Here is a 26,569-nt window from a genome sequence, read left to right as displayed (position 1 = left end):
CTCTGCCTACTGTTTTAGCTAATTGTTTTAAATATCTAAGTTTTAATGTTTTTAGGTATTTTAATTCTAATTGTTTAATTCCATTTTAAGGGGGCAGGGAATGTTGGGTATGTACTGTTTTCATTTTAACTTGATTGTCCAGGCAAAAAGAGGGATATAAAAAGCTTATTATTTATTATTATATTAGCAGATTATATGACTGTAGTTGGCAGTCCTACTTGAAGCGGCCTTGTTTGTTGCTGTCCATTACTAAAGCAACTCTTGTTGTCTTCAGTGTTTACTGCCAAACTCTACCACACCTCTTAATATCCTGTATTGCCAGTTAACCTGAACAATATATAAATTCACTTACTTTGCTGTAAACAGATTCTTGATGCCTGAAATATAAAACTACATTATCTTTGAGAAGTACATATAGATTTTCTGGTATGCGCTGAAGGAGGATGTATGGTAAATACCGAATATAATATTTCTATTTGTTTTTGTCTTACTGGAAATGTGGGGAACTGTGTAAATCCATGCATTGCAAGAATCTGTTTTGTTTCAGTTTAGAAAAATTAAGATACACTGTAACTGGTTAGAATAACATCCAAAATCCACAAAACAGTTATACCTTTATCGGACCAACCAAAATGCACAAAATACATGTTTCAAGCTTTCGAAACTCCACTGGCATTATCAGGCAAAGGAGTTAAAATCACTTAAAATAAAAATTACTGTAATTGATGTGTTTTTTTAAAAAAATTGTATCATAGTGTTGCAGTACACTTGAGGCCTAAAAGTGATTTATGTCCCACAGGTTGTGTTGTTGGAGCTACCAATGTTGAGCAACAGATGAAAGAAATAAAGGAGCACCAGAAAGATTCAAAAACCAGGAGAGTGCAGGCGATGGTAGGAGCTCCCTCCCATAGGGCTGAGGGGGATCAGATTGTTTTTCGAATCCGTAAAGGAGTAAAAACATTTGCATTCAGTAAAAAGAACAACCTCATAGTAACTGGCGGGATGGATCGAATCATTCGGATGTGGAATCCATATATGCCTGGGTAAGATGTTGCAATGATTTTTGAAACCGTCTGTAGCAGTCTTGGGGTATACTCATTTGCTATAAAAACATTTATAAGGTGCTTTATCAGAACACATTGCTGTGTTTTTTGCTTTAAGATGTTGAACAGATAAATCTTTTATCTGGTTAAATCAATACCCACTTAAACTAATCCTTGTTGTTGCTGTTGTGTGCCTTAAAGTCATTTCTGACTCATGGCAACCATATCATCAGGCAGAACTTATGGCAGCCATATCAATTGGCAAAGGGGGTTGTCATTGCTGACCTCTGATGTTGAGAGAGTGTGACTTCCACAAGATCACTCAGTGGGTTTCCATGGTTGAGCAGGTATTTTAACCCTGGTCTCCTGAGGTCCTGATCTAACAAACCACTACACCACATTGACTCTCAGATTAATCCTAGAGCACTATTATTTGTTTGGAGGCTGAAATATTCTTGTAATTATCACAATGGTACTAATAAATGTACATATAAGGCTGTGTAGATCAGGTAAGATTATTTACCCATTTAGCCCAGCATTGTATACCCTTAACTGGCAGCAGCTTCCAAAGTCTCAGCAAGAGCTTTTATTTATCAACTCTTACCTGGTCTTTTAAAATAAAAGGTGCCAGGGATTGAATTTGGAGCTTCTGTATTGAAAATATATGCATTACCACTGAGTTCTGGTCCCTTCTGTCTTGTAATGCAGGGAGTGTTGCCATTGCATGATGTCTCACTTTTTCCCTCCCCTCCTTCCTTCTTCTCTGAATTGGAAAAAGTTACTTTTTGAGCTACAGATCCCAGAATTCCAAAAGCAGCATGGCTATTGGCCATACTATCTAGATGATTCTAGGAGAAGTTGTCCAGAATGGAACTTTACCAAGCTGCATGTATATGTGTGTTAAGTTTGGCTCTAATCTTTACCTCCTTCTGTGTTTCACCCATCCTGCTCTGATGATGAGATTTCTTGACATGCACCAACAGCTGAGGCTTAATTAATTATTGCTCATATTGGGTCTGATTCAACCAAACATAGAACTCCTCCAGAATGGTGATTTATGCTGCATGGTGCCACACCATTTAATATTGCTTTTTGTGATTTCTGTGTCCAAATGCTCTCATGCCTTTTATGGCAGCACATTTTGTTTCTGCTTCTAACTTGGTTTGTAATGCAGAGTGCTGCCACACTGCAGAATTAATGCAGTGCGTCCTATGGAATCCTGGAATGCATCCTATGGAATCCTGGGATTTGTCGTTTGTTATGGCACCAGAACACTCCGACAGAGCAGTCTAAAGATCTCACAAAATCACAAATCCCAGGCTTCCATAGCATTGAACCATGGCAATTAACACAGTGTCAAACTGCATTAATTCTGCAGCATAGATGCAGCTATTAAATGTAGATGTGACCAACCTCATCACATGCCCTTCCCATTTTGCCTGCAAATTTCTTGCAGTTTTCACATGGTTTCTTTTCCTGTTCCTGCAGTACCTCGTTACAGGTTTTTTGTTAATTTCAGCACTATGACTATAAACTGCTATGTTGGTACTGCTATGTTTTTAGTCAGTATGAGATTACACATAATCCATCCCTCCCTCATTCTCAGTTGTCAGTCTCCTTCAGTGGCTCATTTCACATAGTGATGCCAGTACAGCAGTTTATAGACAGTAATGGTGTTTGAAGCCATTCCAACGTATATTTTAAAATGCAGAGATGTGGAACAAAAGAGCCATATTATACTTATTCGGCCTGGTCACCCACTACCACAGTTTTCACTCATGTTTGTGCATGCTTTTGAAAATCACAGTATCAACATTGTTTTAAAGTCAGCGATGATTCATTTCTATATTTGATTTCATTCCATGTCTAAAGCTGCTCAGTGTTTTCTGTCCTGATCAAATTCCAGAAGACCAACTGGCATGCTCAGAAGCCACATGGCTCCTATTGTCTACGTCTACATATCTGAAGAGGATAAAATATTTTCCATGTCAACAGACAACACAGTTAAGGTCTGTCTGGCTTCTGCATGGGCTGACTGAGTTCTGCTTGCTGCATTTCCATTGCTTTCTATTTAGCATGTCATAATCTTTTTTTGCAGATATGGGATGTTGAAGACCAGACTTGCTTATTCACAGCTTGTTCAAAAAACAACGGAATTAAAGGAGAGATTAGTGCTTGTCACTACATTTCAGGCACAAAATCACTCTGTGTGGCTACAGATACACTGGCTGTTCTCCATCTCAGATTACGGTAAAAAAAAAAATCCAAAAGAGCTAGGACTCATGATCTGTATCCATGGAAAATAGCAGACTTTAGAAATTGGAGATGAAATGCTTGGGCTTATGAAAAAGGCACAATGTACATTTTCAGATCTAAGTGTATCAAAGAATGGAGCACTTGGAACATCAGCGTGTTTTTCATATCTGTTTTGCACACTAAGATTGGTTTATAGTGCTAAAACAAAAATCTTGTATAAATATTGGGCCAGATCCAAATTTAGTCATGTTTTAAGTAGATTTCTTTTTCAAGTGACATTTGCTGACAAATGGAGAATGTGCCAATACCCATATCAAACCCTACTAGTCTAAATGGTAGACCAAGTATTTAAAAACCCTGTTGTTTATAAACATCATATTAACTGTTAACAATGCTAAACAAGTAGGCTGCCCTACGAAAATACATGACAGAGCTCCTCTATCTCTAATGTGTAGAAGAGAGAATTTCAGCAATATGTGACAAGCAACACTTGCTGAAACTTCCTCTTCTACACAACTATAAGAGATACAATTAGAGGAGCCCTATTCCATATTGCACCTGGTAGCCACCATCTGGAATAAGACATCAAACTATACTGCTGCTCTTAAGACTGTGAAGTGTTAGTGAAGTAATACCGACTGTTTTTCTTTTCCACAAAGCAGATTACCTCTTGACCCTTGTTTGGCATTTTCTCATAAGAAACCCGTTTTGTGTTGTAAGTTCAACAAAGTGTTCCGGCATGTTGTGAGCTGCTCAGAGGATTCTGTAAGTGAAACAATAGCGTAAAACAGAGTGCTTCTACTTGTTCCCATGTTTGTCTTTATAGTACTTCAACAAAACAATTTAAAAAAAATAGGGAGGAATCCACACATCAAGAAAGAGATAGAATTACAAGGAACTGGGCATATCCAATGTAAAAGAGAGAGACAAGCCCAGAAAATGTATAAATAATGGGGCTTTATTCCAAAAAACAGTCATGTGTTTCAGCTGAAATACATGGCCTGTTCAGTTCAATATGTTACAATCTTAGGCCCTATACAGACAGACCAAAATAAAGCTGCTTCGAGTCACCTTAGAGGTATGCTGTTTAAATGATACATGCATCCCAAGAGTCTGGAAACTGCACCAAAGCTGCACTCCAGTCCTTAGGACTGGAGCGTGGCTTTGGTGTGGTTTCTGGACTCTTACGACGCATGTATCATTTAAACAGCATACTTCTAAAGTGACTCGAAGCAGCTTTATTTTGGCCTGTCTGTATCAGGCCTTTGTCTACCTGGTGGATCCAGATAGATAGAGTTTCCTCAGTCTATAATTAAACTATGGAATCTACTACCAATTGAAATGTCTTTAACAGTCTTTAACTATCTTTGTGGTGTACTGCCAATAAGATGTGAGGCAACATGCCTCTAAATATCAGAAAGAGGGATTTCCAGAGGTAGATGGATGGCCACTGTGGGAACCATGTGTGTTGCATATGTGCCTTCAAGTTGCCTGTCAACTTATGGTGACCCTGTGAATTTTTCATAGCATTTTCCTAGGCAAGGAATACTCAGTGGGGTTTTTGCCAATTCATTCCTCTGAAATATACTCTATAGCATGTGGCATTCATTGGTGTTCTCCCATCCAACTACTAATCAGGATCTGATGCCTTTAGGGTATTTAGGCCCTACATTTCACAGATGAAAACTGTGGTCAAGGTGGCAAAAGTTATTAATGAGGAAGAACATAAAAGTTAGGAGAGACTACAGCTGTTTGCTTTTGCCTGAGTCTACAGGGAAGGGCACGATTCTACCTGCCTTCAGTCCTTTCTTCCCTGTTTAGCACAAACTACTTCAAACTCAGTTTGCAGCAATGGAAGTAAACTGTGGACAAAGGGGGGAAATAGGAGGAGAAGAGAGAAACTGGAACATTTTAAAAGCAGCTGAAAAAGTGAGATAGCAGATGATTAACTGGGACTGTTGGAGGATATGGGGAATGGAGGTCTGTAGATAGACCTTTTGTTTGATCTAGTACATTTCTTCACAAATCATACTTGAAAGGTCTCCTTTTACATTTTTGCTTAGACTGTAGACTGTATAGTTTGTTTATCCTTGTTTCATTGTTATGATTATGATCTTTGGAATAGTGGTATATAAATAAAAAATTATTAATTATTAATTATTATTATTGTTGCTTGCAAAAAGGGAGATAGCTCACAATTTTCCCCCTTGGTGAGAAGTTTTTGTCCTTTCATGATGGGTAGAAATGCTGGGTGCTCACATCTTATCACTGTCTTTAACAGTTGTTAGTTTCTCAGTAGTGTGTCTCAAGGCTCCTCCAGATGGGCCAAAAGTGTTGGGAGGTTGCAGTGTTTGTCGCTGTCGTTCTTCGGTTTTTAAAATGTCCAAATTACACTTTGGTTTTCCTGGACTATTTTCTGGCAATTCCCAGCATCTGCTGCAACATTTTATTCCCAACCTCAAATGAGTTTTATTTCAGAGATAAACTCAAATGATATATTTATTTTTATTTTTCTATTTTCTTTTAAACCTTTTAGAACTATAGTGCATCAGTGAAATGACACTTTTGCACTATAATGCCATAAAAAAACCCAGATGGGACAATATGTACCTTTTAAGCTATAGGATCACCTCAGCAAACCATGCTCTGGTTGAAAAACAAAACTGGAAGAGTCCTAGTGCAGATCTAAGAAATTGCTATATATCGCTCCCAAAAAGAACACGTGGATGTGGAGACGATTACCACTGGCAAAACCCAAGACGCTATATTGCAATTAAAAAAAATTCAGGCTGATCTAGGAGAGAGAACCTGTGTCAAGACACCTTATTTTATTGAGAATGAGAATTTTTTGACTATTCTTTGAGACTCTGAAAGAGGGCTGCCTACTCTTACACAGCTATGAAGCATACAGATAATTATTTTCTGAAATTCCATGCAGTGGGTAGATGCCAGATGTGGGAACTATGGGACAGTCCTACTTCCATCTCTTTCTCATTGTCTTCAAGTCATTTTTGATTTATAGCAAATCGAAGGCAAAACCATGATGTGGTTTTCTTGGCAAGATTTAATCAGAAGTTTGCCATTGTCTGCCTTTGAGGCTGAGAGTGTGTGACTTGCCCAAGATCATCCACTGGGTTTCTATCTCTACCTATAGAATAAATGGGTGAAGAGAATGCCTGAAAGAGGCCAAGGACAATTGATATTAGAAACCTGTCTTTGTGGTCAGAAATTGTCATGTATCCAAATTGCTTCCATAGAGATGGCTTGTATGACTAACAACCAAAAAGCATTATGCAGCTGTTCCATCTTGCTGGATTTAGTAGATTTGGGGGCATTAAGGAAAAATATTTAAAAATGGAAGCTAGCATGGGACCTCCCATTAAATCTGGAGACTAGAGTAGAGAGATGGCAGAATAAAAGCTTCATCTGGAAGTTTGTGATGAAGCAAGCTGCTGAAACTGAGTAGTTCTGGTGCTGGCCATTGTGTCATTAATAAAGCATTCTTAGGATCTCTGTTCTGCCTTCAGCTTTGTAGAGGAGTGTTGGTCAATATATATAATACATAATGGCTTGAATGTTTAGATCCCCTTGTTGTACCTGTATTCTACAATGAAAATAAGCCACTTCCAGAAAACACATTTCACAAACGAAAGTTCTTTTCTTTTTTGCATCACAATACATATTCATACATCAGAGTTTGGAAAGTGATTTTTTAACTAACTACAACTCTTAGGCGCATTATAGATGGGCCTTTAATACGCCCCCATCATGTGCTAGGGGTTGGCCGAGGACCAAGTGTCCATACCGGCCTCACCCCTAGCACATGACGGGGGTGTAAAGATGGCGGTGCCCTATACACACGGGCGCCATCATCTTTACGTGTTGGATACATTGCGTCCGCACGTGCTGCCCCGGAAATGATGCCGCAAATGTGCCCCTTGCGCTTTGCGGCGCCTCTTCCGGGGCCTGAGAAGGAGCGCAATTTCCACGCTCCTCGGCAGCGTCCGGGAGCTGCGCCGTTTAAAGGCTGCGGCTCCCGGATGGTGCAAGCGGCGGCGGCAGCAGACCGCCGCAATCCGGCAGTTTGTAACGTGCCTTAGAATCTTCTAGCTAACATTGCCCCTGCCATAGGTGTTTCATTGCCTGCCAGAATTTCTTGTGTTTGTTCATGTATGCATATAGGATTGCTAGGTGAAATAAGGGGCAAAGGTCTTGTACCTTTAATAGTTGTAGGCAGAAGGAATTCCAGCAGGTGTTGGTTGGCATACAAGCAACACCTGCTGAAATTCCATCTTCTACACAAACATTAAAGGTATAGGAAATATATCTCTTATTCTATCCATCACCTCTAGAGCATAAATAACCTTAACTGTTGTTTCAGATATTGGCCTTTGGATCCTGGCCAAATGTTGTTGTTTTGTTAATGTGTGTGTGTTTTCAAAGGTGGTCAAGGTGTGGGATTTTGAAAGTGGAAAACACTTGTTTGAATTTGGCAATGCACATGATGGTTCTGCAATCACTTGCCTCACCTTTGATTCTAGTGGAAGGAGGTATGTTTTTAAACACATGTTTTGAAATATTATATGTGTGTGTGTGTGTATAAGGGGGCATATGATCCCCTTACATTTCTGCAGGAAGAATAGCTACCCATTATTTATTCACCTTCTAGACTAATTACAGGAGGGAGAGATGGCTGCTTGAAAATATGGAATTACAACAATGGACAGTGTTTGAAGACTTTGAAAAGGGGTAAGAAACCAACCTGCTAGTGAATGAATTTTCAAACCAATAGAAAACTTCTGCTCTTCAGATGTTTTGATATTCCTGAATTTCTCTTCCCTGCAGAAGATAGATGTGATGAAATCTGTGGCTGCACCTACGTGGATGTCAACAGAAACAAGTAAGCAATTCATACCCATAAATAAACCTTGCTGTGTTCCATGTGAATATCAGTTCTGGCTAGCAATAAGGATCCCCTGTTACGTGCAAGTATGTGAACTTTCTTACCTATTTCTGTGCAGTGATGGTTCTTCTGGACCTTATTTTCTTGCATTCTTGCTATCTTGGATGCCTTTTCATCTTTAGACAGAAATGCCAGGAGTTCACCCAATATACTCTACTGCTGAGTTATGGGCTTCTTTATCCCCCACTGGGTTTTCAAATGAGTTTTAGGACAGAGTTTCATGCTTTAAGTAAGATGAGTGGTCACTGAGTGAGGATCTCACTCAGCCAGGACCAAAACGGTAAAAGGTCTGGAAACCAAGTCCTATGAGGAATGGCTTAGGGAGCTAGTATGTTTAGCTTGGAGAAGAGAAGACTGAGAAGTGATACAATAACCATATTTAAAACGTGAAAGGGTGCCATGTTGTTGATGGAGAAAGCTTGTTTTCTGCTGCTGCAGAGACTAGGATTATGTTATATGATTTGGAATGTTTGCTTTGAATAGCTGTCAGCTCTCCTTGTTTGTAAAAACAAAAGAAATACATTGCAATTGGGTTGAGAGCCAATGTGATGCAGTGGTTTGAGTGTTGGATTAGAACTGTGGGAGACCAGGGGTCACATCCCTGCTCAGCCATGAAAACCTATTGGGTGACCATAGGCGAGTCACACTCTCTCAGCCTCAGAAGGCAAAGGCAAACTCCCTCTGCTCAAATCTTGCCAAGAAAAACATATGATAGGGTTGCCATAAATTGGAAATGACTTGAAGGCACCCAACAATGACAAGAAATTAGATTAGGACATGATTCAAATTATAAGGAGTATGAATGGATTCAAATTACATTTGAAGAGATTTCGCATGAGCATTAGAAAGAACATCCGGACTGATGCCCAAGAGGACCTTTATAATCAGACTGTATGAATAGCTGGATTATAAAATCAGATACAAATTGATTATAAAGGTAATTCCTGAGCACCAGTTCATTCCATGCATCTAACGATGTAGATCTTGACTGCATCTGCACTGCAGAAATAATTCAGTTTGACAACGCTTTAACTGCCATGGCTCAATGCTATGGAATTCTGGGAGGTGTACTTTGTTGTGGCACCAGAACTGTCTGACAAAGAAGGTTAAATGTCTCACTATACTACAGATCTCAGAATTCTATAGCATTGAGCCATGGAAGTTAAAGTGGTGTCAAATTGGATTATTTCTGTAGTGTGGATGCAGCCCTATCTATAAAACCTTATGCTACAACTTCTTTCACACAATTAGTCACAAAGGTGCTACAAGATCCCTTTGCATACATATGTATGTTACCAAGTTTGGTTTTAGTAAAAATTTTGGGCACATGTGGTCTGGGTTATGACTCCATCGAGGACCCGCCATTAACCCAAAAGCGGAGAGACCACGTAGGCAACTCACCTTGCAGAGGCAGAGTTCCCAGAAAGAGCAAGAATTGGAAATTTTCCATAGGAAGTTTGGGAGTCGCCAAACCAGAATCACCACTGCTTGCCCAAGTAAGACAATAGACTTGGCTTCTCACCTGATGGGCCAGTGATCAGCTTAACGACTTAGTAATCAAGTCGGATGCCCCTCTGAATTGTGTCCAGACCTAAATGCATTGTGCAACACATTACTTGCTCTTGGCTTAACAAAAACCAAGCAATCAACACCTTTGTCTAGTGAGTCCCCATAGCCTCTGGATACGTTTCACACTATAAAACCCCTGGGTTTTCGGACCCTCCTTGTGCTAGTTCCTGGGTGCAAACTGGTCCACTCTTAGCTCCTGCGGCCCTCTTCCCCCACTCCTGCAGCCGTGATTCACTGTCCACCCAAGCTTCATCAGAACTTCACGGAGAAGACTTCTAAGGTAGTATCTCCTAGTGGTGCCTCTCTTTCTCAAACCTATCTCCCGAACTCACCCCTCCCCTGCTGTAGCATTGAATGTGTGTGTGTGTTTATGCTCCCCTTTTGCTGTGTGATTTTCCCTGTGTTTTAATAAACGATTCCTTTTTAATTGGACCTAGTTGGTGCTTGCTGGCGACCTCTGGTATACACTATTGGGACCCGATTCCGGCACGTGGTGTTGTTAGGGCCACCTCTCGGCAATATTTGAGCTAATTAAAATTCCCCTAACTAGATCCTTCCTAACAGTACAATAATGCTGCCAACTTGGCCATTTGAAAAAAAAAAGTTTGGTTTGTTGTTGCACTTCCAATAGGTCTCTGAAATGCAGAATTTGGCAGATAAAGCTTTTAGTGACATGGAGGTGCTAATCACAGTTACTTAACTGATGCAGATAAAACATGTTACAGCAGTATTAAAACCCAACTTTAACATTGGTTAATGCCTTGGCTAATATTTAGTTAATAATTGCTTTTCCAGGTATATCATAGGTGTTGGATGGGACCGAAGGATAAACATATTTTGTGTAAGTAGCAGCATTTTGTAACATAAGTAGCTCAGTTGTAGGGACTAGTATGATACCAGTATTTATTAATTAGAGACATTAAGTAGTGTGCCATAGGACCCACATCCCTGGTCTTGTGGCCTTTTACTTATGGAAAAGTGGAATGCCTACTTTGTATTGCTTTATTTGGATTGTTTCAGGATTCCACAGACAGCCTCCATGACTTTCAGAAACCTCAGCCCCATTGGCAGGATGATGTAGTAAGCCTTCTTCAAATATAAAATCTGCTGTGTACTTTGAAAACAGTTGATGTTAGTATGTTGTGGTGGTGTCCAATGTTGTCCAAAGCATATTCACCCAAAAGTAAGTTCCATGAGGTCAGTGGGTTTTACTCCAAAGAATGCATTTAGGTTTGCACTAATATGTTAGTAATCCCATCATTTTTTTAAATAGACCCTGTCTCCCAAAATGTATGGGAAAATCAATAAACATTATTCAGTATCAAAAGACGACTATAAGACATGTTCAAGTCAACTTTTGATAACCCTTTCAAATGCCTTGTCATAAAATGTGGCAGATGGTGCTGTCAGCCAAGAAACAAAGATGGAAATTTCATTTTGATGCATGAAATTAGTCCTCTGTTTATATGAATGTGGGAAAATATATATTAGATCTCTTAGTGGTCTTTAAACAGGATGCATGGAGATAGTCATACTAGATGGTAGCACTGCATATATTTAACAATTGAGTGTCATTAACTTTTTCAGAGAGGAAGTTTCCTCATAACTTTCAGAAGGAGAGCACAGTAATGTGATATTCTTTAGTTTACTCTTTTCTGTTAGTGAACATGGTGATTAATTAAAAGTCATAAAATATTCTGTTGCGTATTTATGTCTTGTATTTTTACTTTGTCAAATAACTGGATGGAATTAGAAGCCTTGTACATTCTAATTGGTAAAGATTGGTCCGCCAAAAATGACTACTTTATCTACTATATTGTAGATTTCTTCTTAGGGACAGGCATAGCAACCCATACTTTCATTTTAGGCCTTGTGAACATAATTCAGCCATATAGGGTGCCAGTTTGCAAGATCTGAGCTACCTGATGATCTGTGCAATGGCATAAAGTATAACCAAAACACAAGGGATGTGTGACATGCATGGTTACTTATAGTACCTCTTTGTCGTCTTTTCCAGAATCGAGGGCACAAGGAAGATATTCTGTGCATTGCACAGTGCCCACCCTCTTTCCTTGCCACTTCGAGCTATGATGGTGAAATCATCATTTGGAATATGATCTCAGGTCACATATGCCATAAATTCTACACTCCAGTTGCTATTGAACCTGCTGGCACCAAAAGTAAGTTTTTACTGGGGGGTGACTGGGATAAATCACTGGGATAAATCACTTTGTATGGATCACTGCAGGTGGAATTAGATAGAAATGGAAACTCTTTGGGAAGATGAAAGAGGAAACCTCTTCCCAATTTATTTTAGTATCAATAGGTCTAGTGTGGTTAAGACACAGCAATTTTTTAATTCAAAGGCATAATGCCATAAATCTGATATAATTATTGGTGTGCACTCCATGCATCTGAGGACATAGACCTAGTCTGTGAAAGCTTTTGCTACAACTTCTTTCACACAGTTAATCTCAAAAGTGCTATAAAACCTTTCTGCATAATTATTGTGCATTTTAAGCTTCCTACCTGAGATCGGTTACCTCCCAATTTATAAATGGATTTATTATGATTATTAACATAATCATGGGAGCCCTGGTGGTGCAGTGGTTAAATGCCTGTACTGCAGCCATTCACTCAAACCACAAGGTTGCGAGTTCAAGACCAGCAAAGGGCCCAAGCTCGACTCAGGCTTGCATCCTTCTGAGGTCGCTAAAATGAGTACCCAGACTATTGGGGGCAAATTAGCTTACTTGCTAATTTGCTTACTTGCTGTTCACCGCTATGATCTTTGGAATAGCGGTATATAAATAAAACAAATTATTATTATTATTATTAACATTTATTTGTAGAGTGCTGTAAAATTTACACATGGATGGGAAGGAAATGGCCCTCTACCTGGCCCAGGCTCTTAAATCTTGCTGTCCAAGTTATTTGCCCAATGCACCTGTTTCAAATTTCATTATGAATAGATTATATAATGGCTTGTAAAAATAAGTTTTGGTTTCTAGTCTACATCTAGGAGTAAAGGCTTCAAAATAAAATCTCTTCTCTACTGGGTATGCCAATGTTTTTTGAGCTGCTGTAGCCAAAACAATTATTGGATAAACTTCAGCAACTATGCTGCATTATAGAATCATAACAAAGTAATTGTAGCCAGACTGTTTGGACAAAATTCAGATAAAGATTTTAAATTAATAACAATTATATTTATATCACACACACACACACCCCAATAGAAGGTCTCAAATGTAATACAAAATTCACACAGCAGAACACTTTTTATTTACTTTTTTAAAAACTGAGTTGGAAATTTAGTGGCTGAAATCCATGGAAGATGCCAATTAAATTTAAAGTTTGGGAAAGCTGAAGGTATTGAGCACTCTCAGGGAGTTTGCTGTAGAGTTCCTTAAAGTTTCAAGAACCTTCTTTCCCTTTCCAGCTGTACATGTAACTGTAACTCGAGTAATCTTTCTAATGACTCGTGCTCTGAAATTTGAATCAGCGGCAGCATCTCTTGTTTCCAATGGGCCAAAAGGTAAGATTTGCTACAGTAACAGGCAGATCAATTTGATCCAAGGATGGGCAGATTGAAGTAGCAGGTGAACCACCACTTTCAGCCCAAGATGAGGCAGGACACCAAAGGACAAATTTCCTTCTAGAAAACCTGCTTGCAGTAGCAACCTACTTGCAATATTTTGAATTCTACCCTACCCACTCACTCCAAAATTAATAGAGGAAAATTAACTACAGTGGATCCTTGGTATTCACTCGGATTTGGTTTCAGAACCCACCCTCCATGGATACCAAAATGTGTGGATGCTCAAGTTTCATTCAACACAATGGATTAATAAAATGGTGTCTTTTATATAAACTGGCAAAATCAAGGTTTTGCTATTTGGAATTTTAAAAAATATATATTTTCAAACCATGGATGGTTGAATCTGTGGATACAGAAGGCCGACTAAATCCAGGTTTTGGCCTGCTGTATTTCATCAGGTTTGATTCTGGATCAGGTGGGTGTACTGACCTCCCTGCCTCATCTTGGTACTATTCTTACACTTGCAGGGCTTTCTGTGAAAATATCAATGCATGTCAGAGTAGGCATGCCATTCCACTGATGTAGACCTGTGCCTCATTTTGACCCTTATCAATCAGCCTTTGGTGGGGGTAGTATTATGTGGATTTTATACTTACAAGTGTGATCACTGATCTAAATGAGGGTTCTTGTGTCTTAAATGTTACATAGAAGAGTAACCCACTAGCTGTGGATTTCTGTCATTGTTGCTATGCTGTCATAGCACTCTTGAGTGGATAGAGGCATGATAGATTACTTTACTTGGGTTTTAGCTAAGTTGACCAGTTCTTCCAATTTAGTCCTAGGAGTAAACGGCAAGAATGGGTTGATTTTTCTTCTTATCTCCAATCTCTGTAAATTCCCCCTCTGTACATGTCAACAGCAAGTGTTCTGTGGCCAGACTTTGCTTATTTGGGCTGCATCCACACTGCAGAAATAATCCAGATCAACACCATTTTAAGTGCTATGGAATTTTGGGAACTGTAGTTTGTTGTGGCACCAGAACTGTCTGACAGAGAAGGCTAAATGTCTCACAAAATTAGTTCCCAGAATTCCATAGCATTGCGCCACAGCAGTTAAAGTGTTGTCAAACTGGGTTAATTTTTGTAGACCCTGTAGCATTCAACCTTTTCTGTTCACCACAAGCCTGTTGATTGGTGGATGAATACAAAAGTGTTGAACCAGTTCATGCTCTCTTGATACAGCATGCTAAGAGCATGGGGTGAATGCATCTGTAAAAAGTTCAGTATATGTGAAACAGTTGGTTGATTACTTTTTCACACTGCCAACTGGTAATTTCACCCTTGCTTTCTACCTCCTTACTTAGTTTTTGCAGCGTTATTACAATGGATTGAGATTTTTTTTAGGGGGTGTTGGATAAAGCAACACCACAGTAGGTTTACAATGTATCTTGAACTCTGCAAGAGTCAACAGACGTGTTCAGCATATATACTTGTCCATCCATATTCGCAAGAGTTAGAGGCTCAAGACCCCCATGAATTTGGAAAAACCCGCAAATAACAAAAACACAACATCTCTCTAGGAATCTCTAGGTCCTCCAGTGCAACTCTTTAGTCAATGTCCAACAGACACTGACCATAGGACTACACTGGAGGAGCTACAAATGCCTAGTAGAGTATTCTCTCTAGGAATCTCTAGGTCTTTCCATACAACTTTTAGTTAAAGTTGACCATAGAGTTGTACTGGAGGACCTAGATATTCCTAGAGAGAACATATTAATCAAATCCGTGAATAATCAAATCCGCAAATATGTATTCACTGCTGTAGTTGTGGGGATGGATTTCTAGTTAGTTCATTTCCTATAAATGCTTAGTTGCTAGCTAAGTATGCTCTTGTTTTGCTACTACAGTACATTTCTTTCTATGCTTTTGCGTCTTTTCCAGGCTATCTTTATTTCTGGAGTCTATTCAGTGGCGATCCACTTGTGGCAAGTTTTTCACCTGTAAGTTAGACAGATAAAACCTCTGAATTTATTTTTTAAAAAATCTAACTCAACCCATTTCTTAAGACATAAAATGAACACAAAACAATGTGTGTGTTTTTTAAAGGGTGCAGCATTTTTATACCTGTACTACAATCTGAATATAGGGGTTCTCCCACTTTTGCCTCTCCTCATCCAAACAGAGAATGTGGTTTAGTGAGTATGGTTAAAATAAGAACTATTGCACCTCAGTTTTCGTCCAATTCAGGCATGAGCTGGGAATGGCTGATGCCGCTGGAAGACTACAAGCCATCCCCCAGCCATGCTTTGTCTGCTGATTTTGAAGGACAGAAGCTTTCATCCTTCAAAATTGGCGGACAAAACGCGGCTGGGAGACGGCTTGTAGTCTTCCGGCAGCCTTGGCAGCATTTTCCTGTGCGATAATCCCCATTCTCACCTGTTCAAGCCTGTTGCCAGCCATGCCCAGATTGGGCAAAAAATGACATGCAATTATCTCCTAAGTGACTTATGTTCACAACAAGTCATTTTTCCAGCCTTAAGCCATGACAGGCTCATGAGTGACTGTACCACTCCCTTGCTATTGTATTGTTGGTTCATCCTACTTTCCACATCTAAAAAATACCAGATTAACACAGCTATGTCTCCACATTCTAAAAACAGCATCATTGCTGGAAGTGGAGAAAGATATGCGATCATATCTTTCAGAAGAGGGAATTTTTGCAGTTCAGATTGTCATGCGGGGCTTTAAGAAGTGGCATCTACCCAAATTTGTCTGTTACTGTTGTTGTTGTTTTTAATGTAAAACACTTGAGTTTAAACCTTTTAAGAAAAGGAAGATAAAAATGCATTATTTTATGATCAGAGAGAATTAGTGTCTTGAGTACATCTGATTGCCTTTCTCATGTACATTTCATCTATACATTTCAGTGTAGTAACCTGCATTTTTCCCTGTTGAAATTAATTTTGCTAGTTTTGGCCTAGCTTTTTCTAATCTGTTCAGGTCATTTTGAATTCTGATCCTGTCCTCTGGGGTATTAGCTACCCCTCCTAATTTGGTGTCATCTGCAAATTTGATAAATTGTGTCTGAAGTACCCCTGAGCATATCAAAACTGACCATCTGTTGCATATATTATTAACAAACAATTTAGCCCGTATAAATTTGTGTTCCAGACTAAAGGGAAATCCCTGATCAGCAGCATTGCTGTGACCACAGATTGTTTGTATCTGTATACAGCAGATGAGGATGGATATGTGTATGTTCATGACATTCAAGATTATGCTGTGGCAGATCCAGAAGAAGAACCACCGAAATGTATGTGCATGGGTACTTGTCAGCTTTGTATGTTTGAACAGGATGAAACAAAAATAGAACAGGATGAAACAAAAAACTAGAATATGTTATTTTGGCCTGAGAGATGAAACCTGACTATTTTTTTCCTAAGTAAAGATGCAAAGAAGTCACGCTATAATAAAACCAGTTCCAAAAATAATTTTAAAATGGGGTTATTGTTTTAATGCAGGTTATATTTTCTAAGGTTACCATTCAGAGGAACATATAAAGGAAGGATTTAATTGAGTTAGGTAGATGGAATTTCACCAAATATTTTTAGGTCTGACCCAATACCAAATGAAATAGTCAAACACAAATCAGTTCAAACATAAATCAGAACGGAGATTGAGGAGAGTATCACTTCAGCTTTGCTGCTGGGCTTCTGAACAAATTAGTTGTTTTGCACATGCACAAAGTATGTCTTAAATATATGCTTTTACTAGATCAGAGATGGGAAACATCAGGTAAAGAGAGACATTTAGCATTGTTGCTTTTAGGTTATAAACTGTGTTATATATTTAGATAGGACCTTAATATTCATGATAGTGTTTTTGAATATTAGTATAAAGGAGAACAGAAGGTAGGTCTGGATCTACTGGTAGATTCCTGGGTGACTTGGAATATATCAGTAAGGATTTGTGATTCCTAAATTTAACAATAAAACAGAGCCAGCAGGGAGTAGTGGTTTGAGTGTTGGACTATGACTCTGGAGAACAGGTTCTCAGCCATGAAAACCCACTGGGTAACCTTGGGCAAGTCACAATCTCTCAGTCTAAGAGGATGGCAGTGACAAACCCCTTCTGAAGAAACTCATGGCAGCCTTAAGGTGAACCTATCATGGTTTTCTTGGCATGTTTCTTCAGAGGGCCTTTGCTGTTGCCATCCTCTGAGGCTGAGAGAGTGTGACTTGCCCAAGAACACACAGTGGGTCTCCATAGCTGAGCTGAGATTCGAACCCTGGTCTCTAGAATCATAGTCCAAGAAATACAGTTATACTGGATAGTAAATGTGATTCCCTGATCCAGCATTAAAACCCACAAGGTGACTTTGGGCAAGTCTGTGTTTTAATGTTGGTAGTATTTAATTTTTTTTTTAACTTTTGTAATTAATGTTTTAGCTCTGTCCTTTTTAATATGTTGTGACCTGCCTTGAATTGCACTGTGAGAAAAAGGTGGGATATAAAGCCTGGAAATAAATAAATAAATAAATAAATAAAGTCACACTCTCTCAACCTCGGAGGATGGCAATGGAAAACTCCCTCTGAAGAAACATGCCAAGAAAACCTTGTGATAGGTTAACCTTAGAGTCACCATAAGTCAGAAATGACTTGAAGGTAAACCACACACACACACACACACACACACACAAAGATACTTCCATTCCCTACCCTCAGATTACATAGCTGAAATGAATAAAGTTTATTATACTCATGAATGGACTTTTGTATGAAAAGACACAGAATTCTATTCTGTTCCTGTATTAACTACAGATTCGAAGGCTTTCTTTCAGTTGAAATCTGTGACTTTTGAACTTGGGTCCAGTTGTCTAATCTTAAGGTTCTAGTAAAAAAAAATTAAACCCTATAAGCTTCAAGTCTTCCCTGCACTATTACTGCATATACTAATAAAGATTCTGTGCACAAACCAAGATCTTTTTCTTTATGTTGCTCTAGATGTGAATCATTGGAGAGCTCATGTAAACCTGGTTCTGTCGTAAGTATCAGCTTAACACAGCAAAATAATTGTTTGTGTTTATATACAGTCATACCTTTGTTAACAAAGTAGATGTGTTTCTGAACATTACTTATTTAGCAATAATAATAAAAAAGAATAGGGATAGGTTCCTACACTACCAAAAAAAAAAAAAAAAAGCAGTTGAACATGTTCCAGCAAACTTTTCATTCAAAAGTAACAATTGTGCACATGTGAAATTGAACAACCAGGTCAGATAAGCCTTGTGTCAAGAAGCAAAAACATTTGAACCTTCTGGAGATCACTTGAAAGCATGATCTACCAAAATGCATCCAGGACTTTTTCTTTTACTAGCCTCCAGTTTTCTTATGATTGCAGTGTTGGTGGCTAAACATACACATCTATGTTTTATTGTTTTTTAATATGCTATAGCTGTTGAGGTAGGCTTATCTGCTTCCCCCTTATTCCATGGTTTCCCAGCGCAAGCTTCATTATATTGCATACTGCAGACATGCTGCTGTAACCCAACAATGAAAGCATGAATTTCTCCTTCCCCTTTCATCATCCTCACCATGCTGATGCTGCTAAAAACTTCCAGCTGGACAGAGGAGGAAAATCAGGGCTTTGTAAAAAGGAACTTCTTTGCCAGAAGCTTTGTTAACTGAGGTATGCCTGTACATCTAATTGATTCTTCTCTCTGGTTTAACCATACAGATTAGAGATCATAGATGAAGACAACATCTTGTTATCTTGTTCCACTGATTGTACTGTTCGCCTGTGGAGCCTGAATGGAGAATACATTGGTAAATTATACATTCATAAAACATGTGGGGCATCATACATTGGAAATGCAACTGACACTTAACTCAAGGTTAATTGGAATAACAGGATAAGCATATATAGTGCTGGGTGGTTATTGTCAGCCAGTGCATTTGCATAACATTGACCATGAAGTATTTGGAAACTGAATTCTCCAGCTTGGCTTTATGGTACATTAAATGCTAATAAACACATTGTTGTACAGATTGAGAGAGAGAGGGGTTGGAGATGGGACCCAAGTCTAAACATGAAATTATGTTTCATTATATACCTTAGACATATAGCCAGAAGGTAATGCTATACATAACATCTTCAGTAATTTTGTACATGAAACAGTTTCTGTACAATGAATCATCAGAAAGCAAAGGTGTCATTATCTCAGCCACCCATGTGGATACTTTTGGATTTTGGAGTATTTGGGATTTTGGAATCCTGGATAAGTCACAAGTATTAAAAGTATTAAAAAGGAAAGGTCAAAATACTCTTAACATACTGTTCTGTATAAAATAACCACAGCCTTTTTTTAAAAATTTAGGGACCCTCACATCAATCTGGAATTAAAATCTTCCCTGCAATTTTTGAAAGAGCTGCTTCCTTCCATAGACTGCTGTTCTGTGCGTCAATACCTTTCTTTTTTTCTTTCTTTCCATAGGAACCTTTGGCCAAGTGGAACCTTGGGAAATCTTTACACCATCCTCCTGGAAGCATCCCAGGGTTCCTTATGAAATTCTGATAGATCCACAAAGTATGCCTACCCACCCCATGCTAGAAGACATGCTCTCTGACATGCAGGTCACAAACCAAGATAAAAGATCTCTGGATGTTTTCACACCCAAGGTCTGTATGTTAAATGCAAACCTGTTAAAAGTTGTGATACGTTGCCATTAATAGGAGCAAGGTGTGAACTACACTGGGATGAGGAACCTGTGACCTTCCAGATGTGGGATTTTCTTCAGCCCTGGCCAGCATGGGGATGATGGGAGCTAAAGCTAGAGGAAATGCCCTTTAAAGCAAGTATTTGAGATTGTAACAGTTTCCCACCAACATCTGGAAACAAACCTGGACAACGATATTTAAAGAGTGCAAAATGGATACTTTAAATTGAGTTTATGATGGCATGATTTTCCACTGAATTTGGGCAGCAAGACAGTGGCAGCGGAGGGGTGAAGTCTGCAGTGGGTACCAGGGAGCAAAATTGGACCCCAGACCTACCTAAGTGGCCCAGTGTCGTTCTAAATGGTTTGTGAAACAAATACATCAGCTACTTTCTTCGCTCCCATACTCTGGTCATATACAGTGGCCTTAGTCTACAGTTCCCACTCTTCACAGAAGTACAGGTGTGTTGATACAGAACAGGACCTTCATTGGAACGCTATCCCCAATGATACATGTTTTGTTCTTCACTTTTAATTTTTAGCTTTGGTTTAGAAGAACATTTTGTTTCAGAGTGTTTGTGATCCATTCAGTTAACAAGATTTATATGGCAGCCCAACAGATGCCATTCACAAAATGAAGGATTGGAACATGGCTTTAGCGCAGCTTCCGGCCTCTTAGGATGCATACAGCATATAAGCAGCATACCTCAAAAGTGACCTGAAGCAGCTTTATTTTGGCCTGTCTGTTTGGGCCCAAATGATAAAATACATAAATATAATAAAATAGAACAAAAATAAATACATAAATAAATGGAAACAGCCACATAATTTTTAAAAAGGCAAAACCAGCAGCAAAAGCTAACAGCAAGGAAGAAAGGAAAAAAAAATACTAACACATCTTTAAAAATCTGGAAGAATAAAGAGGACTTGGCACTGAATAAAGAGGAATTGGCACTGAAAAACCCACAGTGGAGATGCTAGGTGAGGATTTTGGGGAGTGCATTCCATTACTGGGGTGCCACTGGTGAAAAAATCCTTTTTCTATTAACCGGACACCTGGTGAAGGGTCTCAAGAAAATGATCTAAGGCGGGTTACAAACCGCCACTTGGGATGTCCTCAGGACGTCCCAGTTTAAAAAAGGGGCGTCTCTTCCAGATGCCCCTCTTCCTGTTACGGACTCTGTCCGTAACAAATGGCGGCGGCCATTCCACACGGCCACCGCCATCTTGACGTAACAGACGCTGTGCGTCCGCATATCGCGCAGCGCTAAAGACGTCGCAAGTGCGCCATTGGCGCCTCGTGGCGTCATGAACACAACGCCAGAAGAAGCTCCATTTTGGAGCTTCTTTTTTGCTCCGTAAGGGAGCCACGTGGTTTGGCTGTGGCGGCTCCCTTGCGGAGCAAACAGCAGCGCCGGGAGACCGCCGCAAAGCGGCGGTTTGTAACACCTCTAAGTGTTCAGGATATATATTATTGGACTAAATTCCTATCACCCATGCTGGCTGGGAATGGAATTCTATTATGTTTATGTTCATGATGACAACATAAATACTCCAGTCTTGAACAAGGTACCGTATATACTCAACTATAAGTTGACCTCATGTATAAGTTGAGGGCAAGTTTTGGGGACAAAATTATGGATTTCGATATAACCCGTGGATAAGTTGAGGGTCGAATTTAGAGGCATGTAACAAAGGATCTAAAGGATGAAGCAAAGGAAACAATGCTAAAGAACTTACAAAATTCCAACAGACATAACGTTTAAGGCTGGATGGATGATAGAGAAGAGGGGGTCGATGCTTCCAGGACACATTATACTCTTGCCTTTCATCAGGGAATGGTTCCTCCTTTTAAATAAGAGTTAAGATACAGCCCTTACATTGACCCATGAATAAGTCAACTCAGGCCTGTTACAGACTGCCAAAATAAAGCTGCTTTGGGTCTCTTTGGAAGTATGCTATTTAAATGATGCATGGGTCCTAAGAGTCCGGAGGTCGCGCCAAAGCCACACTCCATTCCTAAGCACTGGAGTGCAGCTTTGGTGCAGCTTCCGGATTCTTAGGATGCATGCATCATTTAAATAGCATACCTCCAAAGAGACCTGAAGCAGCTTTATTTTGGCAGTCTGTAACAGGCCTCAGTTTTTTTGGGTCAATATTGAACCTAAATTTCTAGACATATATAAGAGTATATACAGTAAGTCCTTACTGAAACTCAGTGCTGTAACATATGGTTGAGAAATAACATCAGCGTGCCCAAACTCACCATCTGCAATCAGTGCTTTCTAAACTTAGTAGTTTCTCCAGCATATTCAAATCAATATACAATTTCTGAAAGGAGTAGGAATTTGTCCTGTTGAAAAGATATCTTGAAATAACAAATTAAAAGGAATCCTTGCAAGAAATACCCATGTAAGTATACTTTTAAGATAGGAATAACTATTTAGCAGTATAATAATTAGTGTGGTATAATCAGTGGTTTGACTGTTGCACTATGACTTTGGCAAACCAGGGTTCAAACCCCTTCTTGGCCATAAAAAAACACGGGATGACCTTGGGCAGATCACACTGTCTCAGTCTCAGAGGAAGGGAATGGCAAACCCTCTGAACAAATCTTGAAAAGTCCCCTGACAGGCTCATCTTAGGATGGCTGTTCTTATGTAGTTCTTAAAAAATAGCCACTATCTATTCATACAATCTTTTACCATTCACTTCAAGACTGAGTTTACAAAATAATAGTCTCAAACTTCAATGGTGGACCATATTACTCCGGTATTAAAGTCCCTCCACCAGCTGCCTATTAGTTTCCGGGCCCAGTACAAGGTGTTGGTTATCACCTTTAAAGCCCTAAATGGCTTGGGTCCAAACTATCTCAGGGATCGCCTCCTCCCATATAATCCTCCCTGCACACTCCAGTCCTCTGGGAGGAATTTGCTGCAGCCTCAAAGATCTAGGCTTTCGGCTACCTCCCAGAGGGCTTTTTTTGTTGTCGCCCCCAGATTATGGAACGACCTGCCGGACGAGATCCGTCAATTGATATCTTTAGACAGCTTTAAAAAGGCTGTCAAGACGGATCTCCTCTGGCAGGCCTTTCCTGGATACAAAACCCTCTTCTCATGAGAGTTCCCAAGGTCCTCCCTGGAAATTTAAGTAGAATGCTACCGCAGTTTACTGTTTATCTTCATTTGTTTTGTAATAATGTGTATGTGTTGATGTTGTTTAATTTGTTGGTTTTAATTACAATTGATTTAATAACTTTTTAAGGGGGGGAGGGAAGTAGATTTTGATGTATTGTATTTTATTACTGTTAGCCGCCCCGATTGACCTCAAAGGGGCGGGATATAAATATATTATTATTATTATTATTATTATTATTATTATCAACTTTAGTTGCCATTTGTATTCTATGCACTAAGAGATGCATAAATAATATAGCAGCTGCCTTTTTCTTTTCATCAGGAAGAAAGCTATAATTCCAAATCCTTCCAAGTAATGGTTACTGATGAAGATGTTAAGGAAGAAATCAATAAGCGATTATGCACACAAACATCAAGCAGAAGGTAAGCAGAGGCTTGTGTGGGCAAATGGTTTAATGCATTTTTAGAGAGTTTACTAGTCCCATTTGCTGTTTCCTTTTTCTAGGTTGAAACATGTCCGGTCCAAGCTTTTAAGCAAGCAGAGTCACCATGGGAGACTGAACACATATCACACACTCAACTATTATGAAATTGAGACTTTCCCAGGAAACTGCAAAAAGCCTGATTTATCTGTTCTCGGCACAGACATTTTCAGCAGTAATTATCAAGGAGCAGCTGAAAAGTAAGATAAGTGAGAAAATCACTTGCCACATCTCAAGAAGAAAGCCAACTCTGTCTCGAATGGAATGATACTTAAAATTGCTCTTGAATTTCCATGGGAGCTAGTCCTCTTTAAAGCTAGTCATAGTACTGATTTACAAGTGTAACCTTATAAAGCAATGCTAGGCAACTTTGGCTGGTCTGAGAGCCAGTTTATTGCTCCTGAAACCCTGGTGATGGGGGCAGCGGTGCACAACCTAAAAATGATTTCAGATCCCTGGAATTAGATAGTTGTCATTCCTTTTGGCTTCTAAGCAATTCACTCCTTTTGGCTTGGAGATGAATAATCAGTGTGTGTGTGTGTGTGTAGGGCAGTTGGAAGACTGCAAAAACAATCTTCAGGGATCCTTGTTTCAATATTCTTATAGAATGCAAGTCAAATGGTCTTCTAAAGTTATAGTATCTTTACAGATTTGTGTTTAGGCAGATGAGACTGACACAACTCAAGATTAGACTGGAAAAGCATTTTGATTGGAAGTAATGGGAGATGTAGTCCAACAAGATATGGCAGGCCACAGGTTCCTTGCTCTTATATATAGGAAAGAAATAAGATACTTCTTTGTAAGATGCTTCTTTATATTCCTGAGACCCTGCTCCTAGTCTTCTTGACAACATGTCTGTGCAGATGAAAGAACCTTTCCTCCTGTGTGTGTTGTGGACCATCAAGTTGTTTCTGATTGAACACACTCCCTTGGAGTGTAGTGGAGTCTCCTTCCTTAGAGGTTTTTAAACAGAGCCTGGATGGCCATCTGTCGGGATGCTTTGATTTAAATTTCCTGCATGGCAGCGGTTGGACTGGATGGCCCTTGTGGTCTCTTCCAACTCTATGATTCTATTCCTATCAGGATTTTCTTGGCATGAATTGTTCAGAGGTCTGCCTTTGCCTTCCTCTGAGGCTGAAAAAATCTGACCTGCCTAAAGTTACCCAGTGGGTTTCCATGGCTGAGTGGGGATTCCTACCCTGGTCTCCAGAGCTATAACCACTAGACCATACTGGCTCTTTCTTTTCCTCCTATGGGAAGTAAATTCTAGAATACTGTCTCAAGTGAATTGCCTGGTCCCATCACTTCTTTTTCAGCACGCTTTACTCCTAATTCCAGTAGGCTTTTATTTTTACTTTTTTGATTTTGTGTGCTTAAAAAACTATTGTTTTTACGTTACTTTTAAGCAAGATAGTATTGCTTGTATTACTGTGATGTTTATAATGGTTTATCTGTCTTGATTATCGTGTAGAAATGTGGAATACAAAACCATGGAAAATAAAGTTAATTATGTGTAGAGGGAATTTTGCATGCATGTCATTACAAGCTCTGTATGAAATTGAAATTGTTTTGTTCCTGATTTATTCCTTACATTTGAAGTAGTACATATAAAAGTAACCAATACTTCTTCACAATATATGTTTCAATGGGCAGTCATCCATACTCTTGACCAGATTTGGAGCTTTTTTTGGTTCACGTCTTTGTTTTGTGTTTTCAGTCTTTCACCAGATTCCTGATACTAAATCTGAAATGTTTTTAATAACCCACCCCATCCCCTTACCTCTTTTGCTATCAAAACTGACTTGTTGCTTTCTCAACAGCAATCTTTTTGGTTTGTCTTTGTTCCATATCAGTGCTTTTATTGCCACTGAACTATTTCACCTATTTCTTAACTATGGGCTCTGCTCTTATTTTCTGCACTTACTTCCCATCTTAATTCTTCCTTCAACTGCAGCATCATCAACTATTTCTTTCTCAAACTACCCATTCCTGGAATCCTCAGCTAGAGCCACCATTCCCCTCAAAGGCTGACATGTTTCTGTGGTCCACATATTCAACCAAAGCCTAACCATATCTGCTTGTATTTTCTTCCCTCCACTGAAATCTGGAGAATATAAAGTTCATTCAAAGTAGGTGTGATTATGAGTCAGTAGATGAAAATCTTATCATCTGTGGTACATGCATTTCCTCAAACTGGTAACAAGAGAGAGACTTCTGTCCAATATCCCCTCAACAGAGCATAAATATTTGCATTTGGACCAATGCTAGGCTGAACCATATACCCTCCCTCTGACTAGGCTCTTATAGTCAGAGGCATAATGATTACAACTGTGCTGAAACCGATAGAGAACCATGGCAAATCTCAGCATTGTTATCATGTTGTGTCTGGCTAACAGCCAGACACCTCTGATTTTGCCTGCTCACTGTGAAGCATGGGATAGCCAAGCTGGGTGGCTTCACTTTGTAGTAAATGGAGGGAGTAGACTTCAGGCACTGCAGAGGAAGGAACTATATGGTCCCATACCAATGCTCCAAAATTACATTTGTTTATTTCAGGGACACTTAAGTGTGTGCATGGTACTAACCAAATTCTTGTCATAATTAGGAAAGTCCATAAGCATTGAAGTCTTACTGGGACAGATGTAGGCCATATAATTTGCAGGTATGAAAAACTAATAATGACAAATCAGTTTGATTTCAATAGGAAATAAATGCAGCTAATTTACTAAGTCCCCAACTTCAAAACCCCACCCATGAAATCGTGGGACACAGAGTCCAAAACACGTGGAAGACAAAAAGTGCTGCCCATTTTTGTTAATGATTCTGTATCCAAGAGCTGTAAAAACCGGTGTTTAATTTTCTA

At 39.3% G+C, this 26,569-nt stretch overlaps 1 protein-coding gene across 1 annotated transcript in view; it reads left to right on the top strand.

Moving 5' to 3' along the window:
* The window catches only part of LOC149319888 (WD repeat-containing protein on Y chromosome-like), a 52,074-nt gene extending 26,908 nt beyond the window's left edge, over positions 1-25,166 (top strand). The window contains exons 13-30 of the mRNA XM_089512541.1: positions 800-1,043; positions 2,950-3,052; positions 3,142-3,293; positions 3,962-4,064; positions 7,743-7,849; positions 7,969-8,048; positions 8,145-8,199; positions 10,627-10,672; positions 10,852-10,911; positions 11,849-12,011; positions 13,274-13,369; positions 15,313-15,371; positions 16,543-16,684; positions 18,375-18,414; positions 19,108-19,196; positions 19,865-20,049; positions 23,547-23,647; positions 23,730-25,166. Of these exons, the coding sequence (XP_089368667.1) occupies positions 800-1,043; positions 2,950-3,052; positions 3,142-3,293; positions 3,962-4,064; positions 7,743-7,849; positions 7,969-8,048; positions 8,145-8,199; positions 10,627-10,672; positions 10,852-10,911; positions 11,849-12,011; positions 13,274-13,369; positions 15,313-15,371; positions 16,543-16,684; positions 18,375-18,414; positions 19,108-19,196; positions 19,865-20,049; positions 23,547-23,647; positions 23,730-23,910 (2,006 nt within the window). The 3' untranslated portion in view covers positions 23,911-25,166. The remainder of the gene's footprint in view (positions 1-799; positions 1,044-2,949; positions 3,053-3,141; positions 3,294-3,961; positions 4,065-7,742; positions 7,850-7,968; positions 8,049-8,144; positions 8,200-10,626; positions 10,673-10,851; positions 10,912-11,848; positions 12,012-13,273; positions 13,370-15,312; positions 15,372-16,542; positions 16,685-18,374; positions 18,415-19,107; positions 19,197-19,864; positions 20,050-23,546; positions 23,648-23,729) is intronic.
* The last annotated feature ends 1,403 nt before the right edge of the window (positions 25,167-26,569 follow it).

The sequence above is a fragment of the Sceloporus occidentalis genome, unplaced genomic scaffold (genome assembly GCF_023333645.1).
Source record: "Sceloporus occidentalis isolate IW3139 unplaced genomic scaffold, rSceOcc1.0.p SCAF_2, whole genome shotgun sequence".
Taxonomy (NCBI): Eukaryota; Metazoa; Chordata; class Lepidosauria; order Squamata; family Phrynosomatidae; genus Sceloporus; species Sceloporus occidentalis.
Note: the sequence above shows the minus strand (reverse complement) of the source record. Positions and strands in the feature narration are given on the sequence as shown.